Here is a 15,842-nt window from a genome sequence, read left to right as displayed (position 1 = left end):
GTCCAGCATGTCATCCCGAGCAGACAGACATTGGGTCCCCCTAGAATGACACCAGTAATTGAGCCAATTATTACAGATGATCATCTTGTCTTTGTATTGTGGCATCATTCTTGGTGAGGGCAATATGCTGCTCAGGGTCAGGGTCATACCAGCCTGGGCTACATAATCAGAGAGCTCCTCTATGTCTCTTTTCATATAGTCCAGGGAGGTACGTCTCAGGTCATTCACGCCGGCATGGACAATGACGGAGTCATATTTGTACATACTTTTGAGTGACCTGAGTGCGTGTGTTATGTGGCGGATCCTAGCCCCCGATAGGTAGCTCACCGTTACCCTCTCCTTGTTCAGCCTGGTAAGTGGAACGTCAATGTGTCTGACTATAGAGTCACCTATCACTAGTGTATCAGGCATAGTGTTTGGCCTTAAGGGCTGTGATTGTTTGACACACCGATTTATTGAAGTATGTGTTGCATGTGTTATGTTTTGAGGTGGTGGATTTTTGTGTGTCTGCTTAGGGAGCCTCTGTTGTTTTGGTAAGTTTTTTTATTAGAGCCCCGAGTATGTCTTTGTGTTATTATGTGTTTGATTTGCAGTTGGGGTAGGTCTATGTGTGACTGGGTTTGTTGTGTGTGTGGTTACCTTCTCCTCCTGTCTGGTCTTGCCAGTCCTGAGTTGAGAGAGTTCAGTCTCCAGTTTGGCTATATAGTTGCATCTCTCACATGTATTTGTGTTTGTTGGGAGGAGGAGAGGGTTGTCTGTGTACATGAGACAATTGTAGCATTGTCTCAAGATCCCCAGAATAACCAGCTGAACAGGAGAGGATGCTAGTAATCAACCACTCGACATGCTAGAATATTATAAGAGAGTGCTGTGCCTTTAAGGGAAGTGGGTATTCACAGGGGTGGCAGGTGGATGTAGTGCTTACTTTTAGTTTGAGAGTGCTTACTTAGAAGAGAAGTTTTGAGAACAAGTGCTAGGCTTATAATATAGCGAGTAGACTGGTTATTCAAAGAGTAGAGCTTTCTAAGGGAAAATTTGAAGAGCAGACTTGGGGGAGCCAGAAAAAGTTTAACCTTGTTTAACCGGCACTGCACTATGCGCACAATCGCGCAAAGCCGCGCAAACTCGGATTTTAAACTGGGAACTTCAAAAGAGCTAGAAATGGTCCAAAACAACCAATTACTACAGCTCTTGTGCTGAGGTCACTTCTTCAGGGACAGATAGGCTGCTCAAGGCTCCCCACTCCCACTGGTGAGCAAAGAAACTTCCTTCTATCCAAGTAAGGTAATGGACAACACAGGAACTACAACACAGCCCAGAATACAGCAAAGCCGTACTGGTCTAAACTAGTCGAGGAGAGGCGGGAAAACAAGGATTATTTTTTTGGGGGGTTTTTGTCCCAAAGGGGATGACAATGCGCTTTTTGGCACTGAGCTTGAGGCCATGGCTTTGACATCAGGCATCTGTCTCAGTGAGGCCCTTTTGTAGGATGTCCATATCTTTAGGAGTTTCAATAATGGCTCCTAGTTTGCAGTCATCTGCGAACTTCGTTAGCCAAAGACCTTCTGTGTTAGCCTGTACTTTAGAGAAGTAGATACCAAACAGGAGAGGACCCAGGACTGAACCCTGTGGTACTCCACTTGTCACTGGTCTGAAGTCGGATTTGGAGTCTGCTACTTTCACAGTGTGGGTTCTGTCAGTGAGCCAGTTTGCAACCCATCTTGTGGCATAGGGATTTATACCTAGTTTAGTGAGTTTATCTATAATTCCAGAGTGGGGGAATGGTGTCGAAAGCCTTGCCAAGATCTAGACAGGCTGTGTGAGCCACCTTACCCTTGTCTATGGCTTTGGTGACTGCTTCAAAGTCGTCTATCAGGTTTAGGAGACATGATCTGCCTTTTACAAACCCGAACTGGGTGGGGTCCAGAGTCTGGAGATTACCAATGTCTTTGTTTATAAGTTCCATGATGATACGTTCTATGGCCTTGCAGACCAGGCCCGTCAGGCTAATGGCGTGGTAGTTCCCGGAGTCCGTGGTGGCTCCCCCCTTGTGGAGTGGGATAACCGTCGCTGTGCGCCATTCAGCAGGCACAAAGCCTGAGGTGAGGCTATGATTGAACATGGTACTTAGGTGGGGTGCCAGTGCGTTCTGTACTTTGTGTAGAACGCAGCCTGGGATGTTGTCTGGTCCCATGGATGCTGTGTTCTTGGCTTTGGAGAGTGCGGTTTTTACCTGTGTAGCAGTGATTACAAGAACTTTGCATTCTTCCGGTATAGAGATGGGCTCTTTAGAGGGTGAGAGGGGGTAAAGTTAGCACTGAACCTATCAACCAGGATGTTGGCAATATCAGTCGGGTCTGTATATTTAGTGCCACTGTGCTGTAACTCAGAGCAGATCTGAGTATTGCCATTGAGATACTTGACATAGCTATAGAATGCTTTCGAATCAGTGGTGATTTTGTTTTCGTAACTAGCTTTGAAGGATTTTATCAGGGATCGCAGCTTCTTACTGAGGCTGACCAGGGAGCTCCTCCACTCATGGGATTTTACTCCCTCTTTTGCAACAGTTTCTTCCTTCTGTTGTACAGTTTGTTTATGGCAGGGGACCACCAGATTGGCTTCCTTTTTTTGGAGGATAGCATCTTGGTTCTGTTTGGGATAGCACGAGTCATGCACTCATGTAAGTGCTTATAAAGTGCAATTGTGTAGGATTCAGTAGTCGTAACTGTATTGCCCATCTGCATGGGTGTCATGAAGTTCACCACTTCTGTCTTAAGAAGCATGAAGTTGGCTTTGGAGAAATATTTTTACCATGGTTTCCTTGGTGGGGGCAGGATGTGGATATCTACGGTAATTAGCTTATGGTCGGATCGGACCAATGAGGCGCTAACTTCAGGTGTGGAACACTGGTCACTCATGTTGGTAATGACTACATCTAGGATATTGTTGCCCCTGGTGGGGGTGTGGATAAGTTGATCCAGGGCATTGGAGTTTATGTATTCCAGAAAGCGTTGCGCGAAGGAGTTGGTACGTGAGTAGTTTTCCCAGTTAATTGTGGGGTAGTTGAAATCGCCCATTATTAGGGTGTTTGGTTGAACCCTAATATTTTCCAGTACATCAAGAAAAGAGGAGTGGGAATCCTGGGGCATGGTGGGTGATCTGTAGCAAGCTACAATTTGGATTGCAGTTTTGCCCAGAGTTAGTTGCACTTGGATATCCTCGGCTGCATTATGCTGAGCAACTAGCCTGAAGGTGTGGATATCCTTAATGAATATGGACATACCTCCGTCTTTGGTGTTCCAGTCCAGGTTACATGGCCGAAAAGTGTGGTGTGAGTTATAGCCTGGTAGTGCAGGGATGCTCTCTGGAGCCTTGAACCAGGTCTCAGTCAATGCACAGATATCGATGTTCTCCATTTTAAGGAGTGCCTCGAGTCAGTGCATTTTGAGATTTAGACTTCTAGCACTGAGTAGCATCACCCTCAGTTTTTGCTTGCCTGTTCCTGTTATGGTGGTGAATTTGTCATGTGAACCTTGCCTAAAAAAGGCACTATAGGGGCGGCAAGAACCTTGGCCAGTATCCGGAATCCCAGGGAGGACAGGCGCAGGCCATCTCTGGCAAAGCATCATGGTCTGTCGACCACGTCATCCCAGGCAGACAGATACTGGATCCCTTTAGAATGGCACCAGAAGCTTAGCCAATTGTTGAAGTCAATCATTTTGTCCATGTATTGCGGCATCATTCTGGGTGATGGCGGAATGCTACTCAGGGCTAGGGTAATACCTGCCTGGGCTGCAAGATCGGAGAGCTCTTCCATGTCTCTTTTCATGTAGTCCAGGGAGGTACATCTCAGGTCATTCACACCAACATGGACAATGACAGAGTCATATTTGTACTTGTTGTGGAGTGACCTGAGTGCATGAGTTATGTGGTGGATCCTGGCTTCCGACAGGTAGCTGACAGTAACCTCCTCCTTGTTTAGCCTGGTGAGTGGGACATCAGTATGCCTTACTATAGAGTCACCTATGACTAGTGTGTTGGGTACGTTGTTTTGCCTTATTGGCTGTGGTTGAGTGGCACACAGAGTCTGCGGGCTTTGTGTCATTTGGGTTGTGTTGGGGGGTGGAGGTTGCTTGCATTTCTGCTTTGGAGGTCTCTGTTGCTTGAGCAGATTATTATTGAGAGCCTCTGCAAATGTTTTTGTGTTTCTATATGTGGATTTTGGTGGTGTAGATTTAGTGAGACTATATGATGAGTGTGGTGTGGTGCAAGTGTTTACCTTCTCCTCTTGATTGTCAATTTCAGTCTTGATTGGAGAGAGCTTTACCTCCAGTTTGGCTAGATAAGTGCATCTCTCACAGGCTGTAGTGCTGGGTGGTAGGAGGAGAGGGTTGTCTGTGTACATGAGGCAAATTTCTACATTGCCCCAAGATGCCCAGATTCATCAGATAGACAGGAGAGAACACTGGGAGCTGACCCTTGGACATGCCTGAATAAAAAACTATTTTCCTCTAGATAAGTGAGGAAAGTGAGTACAAGGGCTGTTTTTCTCTAAGCAAGTGAGGAAAGTTAAGTACCAAAACTGTTTTCCTCTATGTAATGAGGAAGGTTGAGTGCTGTAGTAATTAGTAGGTTATTTAGTGCTTACAAGTTCTGAACAAGTGCTGATCACGAATAAGCAAATCCAAGTGCTAAAACTAAGAATCTGTATCTGGACAAAACTAGTTACAGGAAAGGGGGGAAACAAGTGCAAATGTGGGCTTTTAAATCAGAAAGTTGAGAGAGATGGAAAAACTGTCCAAATGGCCAATAACTACAATTTCTGGGCCAGAACCACTCCTTATGTGGTAGATAGGTTACCTAGTGCTTACCACTCCCACTGATAAGCCAGAAGGCTTCCCTCCAACAGAGAAAGCTTGGGGGGGGGGCTCAGAAGCTTACATACAGTCCTGGATACAGCAAATCTGAATCTGGACTACACTAGTTACAGGAAAGGTATATATGTATGTATATATATATATATATATATATATATATATATATATATATATATATATATATATATATATATATATATATATATATATATATACAGAATAGCAGTAAAAACAATTCAAATGCAGTGCAAGCTAGCACACTTGAGTATGTAGCAATGTTAGACCAAACAGTTTAAAAAATGCAATTAAATTAAAAATGACTAAAAACAAGTGCAGAAGGAGTCTATTAGGTAGAATGAGGTAAAGACATGGGACTGGGGGAGTGTCCCTGATCAAATCTACAGTGAGGGCGGGCAACTGCAAAAGCCTCCAAATTTAAACAACAACATAAGAATAGGGAGGGGGGTATGGGAAAACCAACACCTTCAGCAGAGATCTGAAAAACTATACAGTGAAGCAAAAATAACAGTGCACAACTCTGAAGTCAGCCAGCAATGATATAAAATTAGTCAAACAACAATTACCAGTACACAACTCTGAAGTGCCATAAAAATATACTCAGCTCTGTATATCTCCAGATAGTTTGAAGAGCACTCTGTCAGAACATTAAGCAATAATACCTGCCTGTCCTAACCAGCAACTGACAGCAGCAGAATAAAAATGGTTTCTAACTGCTGTCTCTTCTGGTAGCGTGCCCTTAACTTGCTGTAATACACTTAGAAACTCTTTACAGTAAGAAAACTTGTTTTTGCAGGTGTTTTCTGAAGGATACGAACTCTGAAATTGTAATGTGTTATTTAGTGACTTCACTCCTCAGTACTTTATCGTTAAATCCATGTGAGAAATAAACCAGAAACACCAAGCAATAATCTGGACGTTCTGTGAAAAAATGAACAGTGAAAGGTAAGTGTAAACCTGTGAAGTTCAGCATTATACTGCCCTTCTGACACCACCCATAAAGTGTTTATGGCTTTGAAATCTGACAAAACCTTTGAAATTTTCCCATAAGTAGAGGTTCACGGAGCACATAAAGCTCCACAACTTGTCAATCACAACCTTAAATTATGTGTTACTGTCATGGATGCTAACTTCTCTTCTTGGAATTTCTGGCCATCCATATCTCAAACAGAAAATAAGCTGAGTATGATCAGTAAACAGATTATAATTCTCTATATTAAGCTTATTGATTTACAAATTTCGCTCCTGGATGAATTAAAAATGTAAGAACCATTTCAGATTTTCCAAACGTTTGCTTAACAAGGTAAATGCTGCTTTGTAATTAGGCGTTCTGAGTCAGCTGTAAGTGTTTGCAAACATGAAGGTTTAACACCTAGTTTGGCATTGCGACATCTGATTATATACAAGAGAATATTACTCAGGGTACCAGAATTTTGTGCTCAGCATTCATGTTTACATGTAGTACTTCACTAAGAACTCCATAATTTTGACATGAAGGTAAGCATTGTAGTAAATGAGACAAAATGAGATTTTAGGTATGAGATTACTATTATTTAAGAATTTCCACAAAGTATCTGCTTACAGAAATACACTCCAACCATTTTAGCAATGAACAATTATACACAATAAATAATTTTCAAAATTGCAAATGTTGATTGGAGACAGCAATCAGTGAAGCTATGATAAATCATCCATTATTTGCAGCAGCAAATTTAATACACACTGCAATATAGAATACAATGGCAACCAAGCATTAAAATTGCCACTGCAGCCCCCTGACCATGTGAATAAACATAGAAACCAATGTTGTATTTGAAAAGTATAATGTACTTTCAAGAAAACATCAATATTAAGTATCAAAAAGAAAATTACTATTTTAAATCCACAAAATAAAATGCATCTGTTGAGAATGCAATAAAAAATCTGCTTATAAATATATATATATATATATATATATATATATATATATATATATATATATATATATATATATATATGGGTGTACTTTGCTTGACTGAAAACTCACTTCACTGAAAATGAAATTACTAGGACCACTTCACTGAAAGTTCACTTGACTGAAACTCATTTTGTTGAAAGTTATAAATGGCCTTTTCCCCACTGTAGTGCGATCCTGGAGTTAGTATATATAGTAAGGGGGGCTAATGGGGGGTGTGGGGGTGAAGCCCCCCACATATGTTGGTTATATATTCTCTTCTGTAAACAGATATTCATTGGATTTGTAAGTATCACTGTGTATAATTTAAAATGTTTATAATATGTGGGGGGGCTACACCCCCCTCTTACTTTATATACTAACTCCAGGATCGCACCTCAATGGGGAAAAAGCCATTTATAACTTTCAATGAAATGAGTTTCAATCAAGTGAGTTTTCAGTGAAGTGATCTCACTGATTTGACTTTCGGTGAAGTGAGTTTTCAATCAAGTGAAGTACACTCATATATATATATATATATATATATATATATATATATATATATATATGCGATAAAGACAGCCTGTGGCATTCTCTAGTAAACCAGTAGAATGTACAATCATCATCACATGAAAAGGATCATGTATGTATGAAATGTAACTAAGCCATTTCATACAATCTCTATAATCTAATAGAATGCCAGCATTAGTAAACAAAATCATACCACACACTGACATTGAGAAACTTTTTTTAATGAATTCCTTTGTCAGTTTTGGAATAAATAAATAAATGCATACATACCTGCATACATATATACACAGATAATACCACCAAACAATTTATAACACATTGTTGACAAAAAATACTGTATGCTAATATAATGTGACTGGGCAATATTCGTAAATATTGTCATGTGAGCAGTACCTGAAGCACATGAAATATACTTTGTACGCCACAGGCTTGCATACAAAACAGAGTTGCAATTCATAATAGAAGTTGCAGAATTGTATATTGTCTTTTCACATTGTGTAGTCAATGCACTGTGTGTATAATATCCATATGCAAACACCTCTGAGTAATTGCAAACTATTCAGAAAATGAAAATAATTGAAGAAGAAAGTCTTGTCCCAATAAGGTAATCTATAGCAATCAAACCACATATTACTGATGGTGCTGCATAATACTTCACAGTACCCCCACTTCCTACAGTGTTGGTCAACAAGCATAGCTGAGTGACATAACAACACATTTCACACAAACCCTACCATCACTGCATTCCAATATGGAGCAGGCAAACTGGATATCCCATGTCAGAGAGTCTTGCTTGCACTTCCTGATGCAGGCTTCAGAGCAGTGCAACAGACTCCAAAATCTGGTAATGTTGTGAAAACATGTACCGAGGAAAAAAAATTCCATTTGGTGAAAAGAATATTTCGCTACAAGGAAATACACAACAGACAGTCCTGTCATGTTTTATTCATTCATTCATTTTTGTTAATGTTTTGTTGTTTGTTTTTTTCTAATTAGGCCTGTGGTCTATTTGGGTCTATATTATAAAGTCGACCGCTTACTTCATCGAATACCTAAACGTCGACCTGTCATCATTGAACTGCATAAACACCGAACGCTCTAAACTGCGACATTTAAAAAAAGTCAAACTCTCATACTTGTCTCACCCCACCGCCCGCTACATACTACCTACACAAACAAACTAAATAAACCACATACATAAACTAACAAAAACCCTACTTCTAACCCTAAACTAAACCCTACTTCTAACCCTACACTAATCTTACATATACCACCATGTATGCACTTAACTTAACCCGCACCCTAACCCTAAGGTCTGTAACTATCGCACACTTAACCTTAAAAAGCTAAACCCAAACAAACAAAATAATCCACACACATACACTTAACAAAATCCTACACTAAATCTAACATACATTACCATCTATGCACTTACCTTAACCCGCACCCTAACCCTAAGGTCTGTAACTATCGCACAGTTACCTTATGGAGCTATACTGCAGAAGGTCAACCATGATGATTTGATGTTTCCGCTTTCGCTCTTCTGGACGATCAATGTTGTCGCGGTTCGATGAAGACGGGTTGACATTTAGGCATTCGGGTAAGTAAGCAGTCAACTTTCTAATATAGACCCCGGCCTATTTTCAGGTAGTGGTAGAGAACTAAGGTGGTATTCCCATTGACTAGCATTCTTTGTTCGATGCCAGTGTCTGGATCTTTCACCTTCATCTGAGCTATCACCAACTCAGGCATATCAGCCATTGTATGATAAAGTCTGTAGCATATATAGACAGTAATAACATGTTACTAGACACATTAAACATTCATCAAAAGCCAAACTACTGATACACTGACAGGAAAAGCAGAACCTCATTTTCTGATAATTTCTTACTTTAAATTATTAATGTAATCTGGTAGAGAAAGATAAATGTACAATTTTGTATTCTCAGTAGTCTTTGGTTACAGCTCCAAAATCACAAAGTTCTAATGAAGTCGGTAAATATGAAATTAACCGTACATATGCCAAAGCTGCAAAGAATTTTTTCAGTGTATCATCATTACCGATCACAGTTAGTGCATCTATCTTATTCATGCAAAAATCTAGCATGGAATGAAGAAAAACATTTTACATCAACCATAATAAAGTTAACCATTTCTGTAAGGTATCTTTTGTCATTTCCAGTATTTTTTTTCAAAACATTATTCTTTTGGAAATGTTACATTCTTGTTTAGGAATCTTCTGCGTTTTTGTTGTAATGGTTACGTAAAAGATTGCTTTATATAGTTCTTAAGTGTAGCACTTACCTTGCCAACAAATTTGGGAAATGGAGGCATTTGCTTTTCTGGAATCGACAAAGGTGAAACAACAAGTGAACGTTTCTGTCTGAAGAAGACACTGTTTTCAAATCTTTCCTGCAAAACAATGAAAAGTAGTATGAATTATTTCCTGTCTTACACAACTAACGTGAAGATATGCATTTCCTAGGTTCAAAGGTTAGTACTAGGTTTCTGTCCATTTTAAGTCTAGTCAAAGTCTCACCCCAAAGGTAAGAATCACACCCTGTACCTTGTGTTTATGAGGTAAACATTTTAACTATTATACCAACCCAACTCCCTCTAGTTTAATAAAATCACAAAAAGAGAAATGTAACACTCTGTATTTTATGAGAAATATGTACACGATTATTCTTTTTACTATAGACAGCAGTGCCATGCTAGAAGCGGGATTGTTATGTAAGACAATAATATGATTTGTTTCCTAATGCTACTGCAGTATTCTTACTTGTCCTATGAATACAGTCCATAATATGAAGTAAAAGATCTGTGTACCACAAATGAAACTTTACTCTAAATGTGCCTAAAAGTAATATGATTTTCTTCAATATGAACAATCTTTGTGATGTTATTGTTCAGTTTCAGTATCCTATAATCCTTCTATTTCACCAATATGTTAAATATATATATATATATATATATATATATATATATATATATATATACACACACACACACACACACACACACACACACACACACACACACACACACACACACACACACATACACACACACAAATAAATATTGGCTCATATCAAAGTACTAAGCTAACTGTCTTTGATTTTAAGCCTAGTCAGTTTTCCTTTTTGTGCTCAAATTAACTATCCCATTTGTTTAGACATTGATCTTACCCATCCTATGATTGGTAAAGCATTTAGGAACTGTCTCTGTCCATTAATAGTGTCAGGAATGGTCCTGGGCTAAATTTTCTGTTTTTCCACAGATCCAAGTTGTGCTTGAATAGGGAAAGGGAATAACTTTGTTTTATGGGGATTTGAGTTCCGATCCAGAGCAGTGGTAACCTCTGTGACATACACCTGTCACTCCAAACTGTTCTACTGATGTTGCAGAAGAGGTTAAGATCCCTAGACTGAGTATTTATTGCTTATGCGCAGTAAAGCCATAAGCATTGCATCAGAGGAGGCCTTGTATGCCAGATACAGGTCACATCTTAGCAGTCTGTAGTATGCCATCTGTAGTGACAGGGCTTTTAGTTGGTCCATGTAGAAAATGTTGTTTAGGCCTTGTATTGTTGTAGTAAGGTATCTTATGTGGGCATTCCAGTTGTTGCATGTGTCTATACAGATACATGCCAAAAGGAGCATTATATTCAATGATTGACCTAAAGAGGGCAAGTAAAGGGGGACAATGACATCCCCAGATCTAGACACAATCTCTTTGTTTATAAGCTGTGCAATACAGATGGTCTTTTTTATAACAATGGACACAAGCTGGTGAAAATTTAGGTCACTGGCCATGTAAGTTCCCAAATTCCAAACAACTGGGTCATCTGTTAGGGGCTTATTATTAATGTGGCAGTTCCTTAGGCTAGATGACTCCCCAAAGGATACAATAATGCATATTTTGGCACCAATTTTTTATCTGGGACAAACCTTCCTGCAAGATAGCTAAGTCATTTGTGGATTCAGTGACTGCTCATAGCTTGCAGTCATCTGCAAACTTACTCAGGAGCCCTTTGGTATTCACTGCAGAATAGTAGATGCCAAACTGGAGAGGTCCCAGCACAAAACCCTGGGGGACTCCATTTGTGACTGGTCTCTTTGTGGCATCATCATCTTCCCCAATTTTGACTTCTGGCATTCTATCTATAAGTCAGTCGGCTATTCAATGGGTGACATATGGGTTTCTTTTCTGTTTGCATAGCTTTTTACTATGACTGACTGGCAAATTTTATCAAAAGCTTTGGCCAGTGTCAGTGTCTGTGGAGTATACCCTTTTGTCTAAATTTATTGCCTTTGTCACCTTTTCAAAAAAAAATGTCACCAGGTTGAGTAAGCATGATGTGCCCCTGACGGATCCAAACTGAGACAGGCCTACTTTTTGGAAGTTCCATGTGTCCTGATTGATTAGTTCCATCTTAAATATTTCTATGGCTTTACCTGGGTCTGTGGTAGGTCCTCCCTTATGCAGGGGAATTACTGCAGATATTCACTATTCACTTGGTACAAAACCTGTATAGAGGCTGAGGTTGAACAGTGTTCTTAGGGGTGTGACTAAATTGTGCTTCATAATGTTTAAGATGATTCCAGGGATATTGCCAGGACCCATCAATGCAGGTTTTTTTTGCTTTTGATAGCATGTTTAGGACATGGTCTTGTGTGATAGCTGGAGGTGAGCCAGTTTCAGTTTTATCTTGAGGGACAGACAGAGGGAAGTGAGTTATAAAGTTGGGCTAAATGTTTCAGCCAACAGGTTCTTTATATCTTCAGCAATGTGCATTGCTGCATTGTGCTTTCCAGATTCTGAACATAAATAAAACATGCCTTCAGATTGTCTTTGGCTAAGCAAACTATTTTAGCTTCAGTTTGGGTTTGTTGGGTTTTATTAAGCTTGTCAGTTGTTTATTTATTTCAAGGTCAAGGCCTCTAACATTCTGGGAATTACTCTTCTTAAATTTGGTCAGAATTATTTTGTTTTTATTATAAAGCTTGTTGATATTATGTTTCCACCATGTGGGTTTGTTTCTGAGTTCTGCCCTGCATTTATTCCTACATACAACTGTTTTCATTCTGGTATAGTGTGGGGCTGCATGCTTTTACATATTCAGTGGGGTTAACTGTGGTTGGCCTGATTTTAAAGGTTGCCAATGTATCATTAGAAGTAGGTAGTTTGGATTAAAAAAAAAAAAAAAATCAAAAGATTTCTTTGGTGGAAGGGATCTCTGGTTTAAATTTTATTTCAAATGAGACTGCTTTATGGCCAGCTCTAACAAGTGATGACGATACACAAGGGATGGTGCAAGATGCTCTCATATTAGTAAGGACAAGATCCAAGATGTAATTCTCCATAGTGGACACTCCAATTAATTTTTCCACAGCATTTGAAATGACAAAGTCCAGGAATCTCTGGGCTTGTGTACTAGTGGTGGTGAAGTTTTCTCACTCAATAGTTGGATAGTTTAGATCACCTAGGAAAACGCTGCTGGGTTTAATACAGAGTGATTTTAGTTCTTGTAGACAGGCATTGTGGCTTTCCTGTGTCATAGACCGAGTTATATAGCTAGCTCATATATGGTATGCAACCTTTATGATGTTTATTTGGACATTCTGTTTTACCAGCCTTGATGTGAGTCTCTTCTTGAAGTAGATTGAGATATCTCTACCTTTTTTCCTTTCCTGCACAGTAGGTGGTCTAAATGTGTGGAAGACATTATAGCCCTGCACAGCCGGAGTGCTTTTGCTATTTTAAACCATATCTTGGTTACTGCATAAACATCAATGTCCTCCAGGTTGAGAATGACTTTAAGGAGTGATGTTTCTTGTTTAGGCTCCTAGCATTGATCAATAACACCTTCATTTTTCCTTTGCTTGTTTTGTTATGTTGTTAGGCAGGTCGGCATTGCCCAAAAAGGCACTATGGGGTGGTCAATGTCTTTGTCAATAACTAAAACCCTAAAGTCTCTGATGTAGGCATTACCTGGTGAAGCACTGTGGTCTGCCAATTATTTAATCCTAGACTAACAAATATTGGACCCCTATGAATGAGATGAAAACTAAGCCAATTATTTAAGTCAATTATGTTTTGCTCATATTGGGGCATCATCCTTGGAGAAGGCAGACTGTTGTTCAATGCTAGGTTCATACCAGCCTGGGATATATAGTCTGGGAGCTCCATCATGTCTCTCTTCATATAGTCACGGGAGATGCACCTCAAGTTATTGGCACTGGCATGAACTATAACAGTGTCATACTGGTACTTGTTGGTCAAGAACATGAGCGCATGCATGATCTGATGGAGCCTGGTAGACAAACAACTAATTGTTGCTCTTTCATGGTTCAGCCTGTTTAGAGGCACATCTGTGTGTCTTACAATGGAGATACCTATCACAAGAATGTTTGGTTGGGTTGACTCTACAGGGGGAAGAGTTTGTATAGACCAACCGCTTTGAGCATTTACTGTGATGCACACTATCTTCAAGATAGGAGAACTTGGATCACACACTGTGTACCATGGCACGGCTAGCCACTCAGTAACACAAAATATGACTATGTGATTCTGTCATGTTGACTAATGTTGCCAAAAAGGGCATGGTTATTTGACAGTGATAAGTGGGTTGAGAACCCGGCCTACTCTTACCTACACCGTGGACCCATGTTAATGGTGGTAGGGGTATCTATGCCCCTATTGGTCAGTGTGTGCATGCCACAAAGTCCAGCAGCCTTGGGTCAATAAGCTACTGGCAGCCCTGAGTTACCTGTGATATCTATGTTGAATGATAGTTGGATGTAAAACCAAGCAACCAGCCAAACAAGAACCAAAAATTGCTACACTCAATGTAGGTTCACTGAAAGGACGGAGCTTGGAAGTGGATGGCATGATGCTACGGAGGAGGCTGGACATCCTATGTATCCAAGATACAAGATGGAAGGGCAATGCAACTAAGACACTTGGCTTGGTATCCAGAGTCTACTACTTAGGAGGAGGACAGACTAGAAATGGTGTGGGAATTGTAGTGAGAGATAAATTTCAGAAGGCAGTCAGACTCCAGTGTAATGATAGGGCAGTAGTCATAATCTCAGCCTATGCCCCACAGCAAGGCTGGGATAATGAGGAAGGGTTCATTCATACAGTAGTTACAGGACCTACTAGATATAGTAGGACAACAGGAATTGGTGTTGATAATGGGTAATTTGAACAAATATATCAAACAGACAGAACAGGATATGAGGACTGCCTGGGATCATATGGGTGGGGAAACAGGAATAAAGAAGGAGAGGCCATTCTAGACTTCTTTCTGCCAAATGCCTTGACAGTAACCAACACATGGTTTGGAAAGAGAAAGAGGGAGAGATAGTCACTAGATCACAAACAAGAGTTGCCAACATGCAGCTCAGGTGGACTTCCTTCTAATAAAGAAAGGGCACTAGCATAGAATCAGTGATTGCAAAGTCATCTCCAGTGAAACAGTCAGCCCACAGCATAAGCTACTGGTTGCCACAATCCGCTGCAAGCAATGGTCAGAAAAGGCTCTCAGGTCAACAGAGACCAGGCTGAAAACCTGGAGGTTGAGTGGAGAGAAAGTACAGCAGTTTAAGTAATTAGTTAGGTCTCTAGCACTCCAAGAAGAGGTGGAAATAGGAAGAATTGAGGAAGAATGGTAGTGGCTCAAAACAGCATGTATGGGGACTACAGAACAGGTATGTTGCTGAGCCAGGTATGGAAAAAAGGTACATAAGGAAAGCTGGTGGTAGAATGCAGAATTCCAGAAAGTCAACAAAAGAAAGAAAGAGTGCAGGAAAAAGTGCTAGATAGAATAGACAGACCAGGCTAGGAAGGACTACTGGCTGGCTAACAAAGAAGCTAAGAAAGAAGTTGCAATAGCAAACAACAGGGCAACAGAGGCACTTTACCAGCTTCTGGAAAGTGATTCAGTAGGTGGCACAAAGAAACTGTATCAGGATGCAAGACAAAGATAGAAAGGTAAAGAAGAATGTTAGACACCCTTCACAAGGGATGCCAGCAACAACCTGCTCACCAGTCCACGGGATATCAAAGGCAGATGGAAGAAGTACTTCTGGCAGTTTCTGAATGAAGAGAACTCTACAGAAGATGTACTGCCCCAAACACAGCTCTACAATGAGACAGGAAGAGGAGCCCACCCTTGAAGAAATAAGAACAGTACTTAGGAAAATGAAGTCAGGGAAAGCAGAAGGCTCAGATGAGGTCACAGCAGATGTGATAAAGATGCTGGGTAAGATAGGGGAGAAATGACTCCAGAGGGTACTTACAGCAGTGTGGAAAGACAGGTGCATCCCAGATGACTAGGGAATAAGCATATTCATGCTAGTGTACAAGAACAAAAGGAACATCCACAACTGTGGGCAGTACAGATGCATCAGACTCCTGCCACACTGCATAAAGGTTCTGCAGAAGGGTGATTTATAAACATATGCAAAGTAGTAGAA

General features: G+C 40.3%; 1 protein-coding gene across 1 annotated transcript in view; it reads right to left on the bottom strand.

The window, feature by feature from the left end:
* The window catches only part of CDH13 (cadherin 13), a 3,439,935-nt gene that overhangs the window by 2,512,518 nt on the left and 911,575 nt on the right, over window positions 1-15,842 (bottom strand). The window contains exon 4 of the mRNA XM_044088622.1: window positions 9,664-9,771. Coding sequence (XP_043944557.1) covers window positions 9,664-9,771 — 108 coding nt within the window. The remainder of the gene's footprint in view (window positions 1-9,663; window positions 9,772-15,842) is intronic.

The sequence above is a fragment of the Protopterus annectens genome, chromosome 11.part0, assembly GCF_019279795.1.
Source record: "Protopterus annectens isolate FY-2018-M chromosome 11.part0, PAN1.0, whole genome shotgun sequence".
NCBI lineage: Eukaryota > Metazoa > Chordata > Ceratodontiformes > Protopteridae > Protopterus > Protopterus annectens.
Note: the sequence above shows the minus strand (reverse complement) of the source record. Positions and strands in the feature narration are given on the sequence as shown.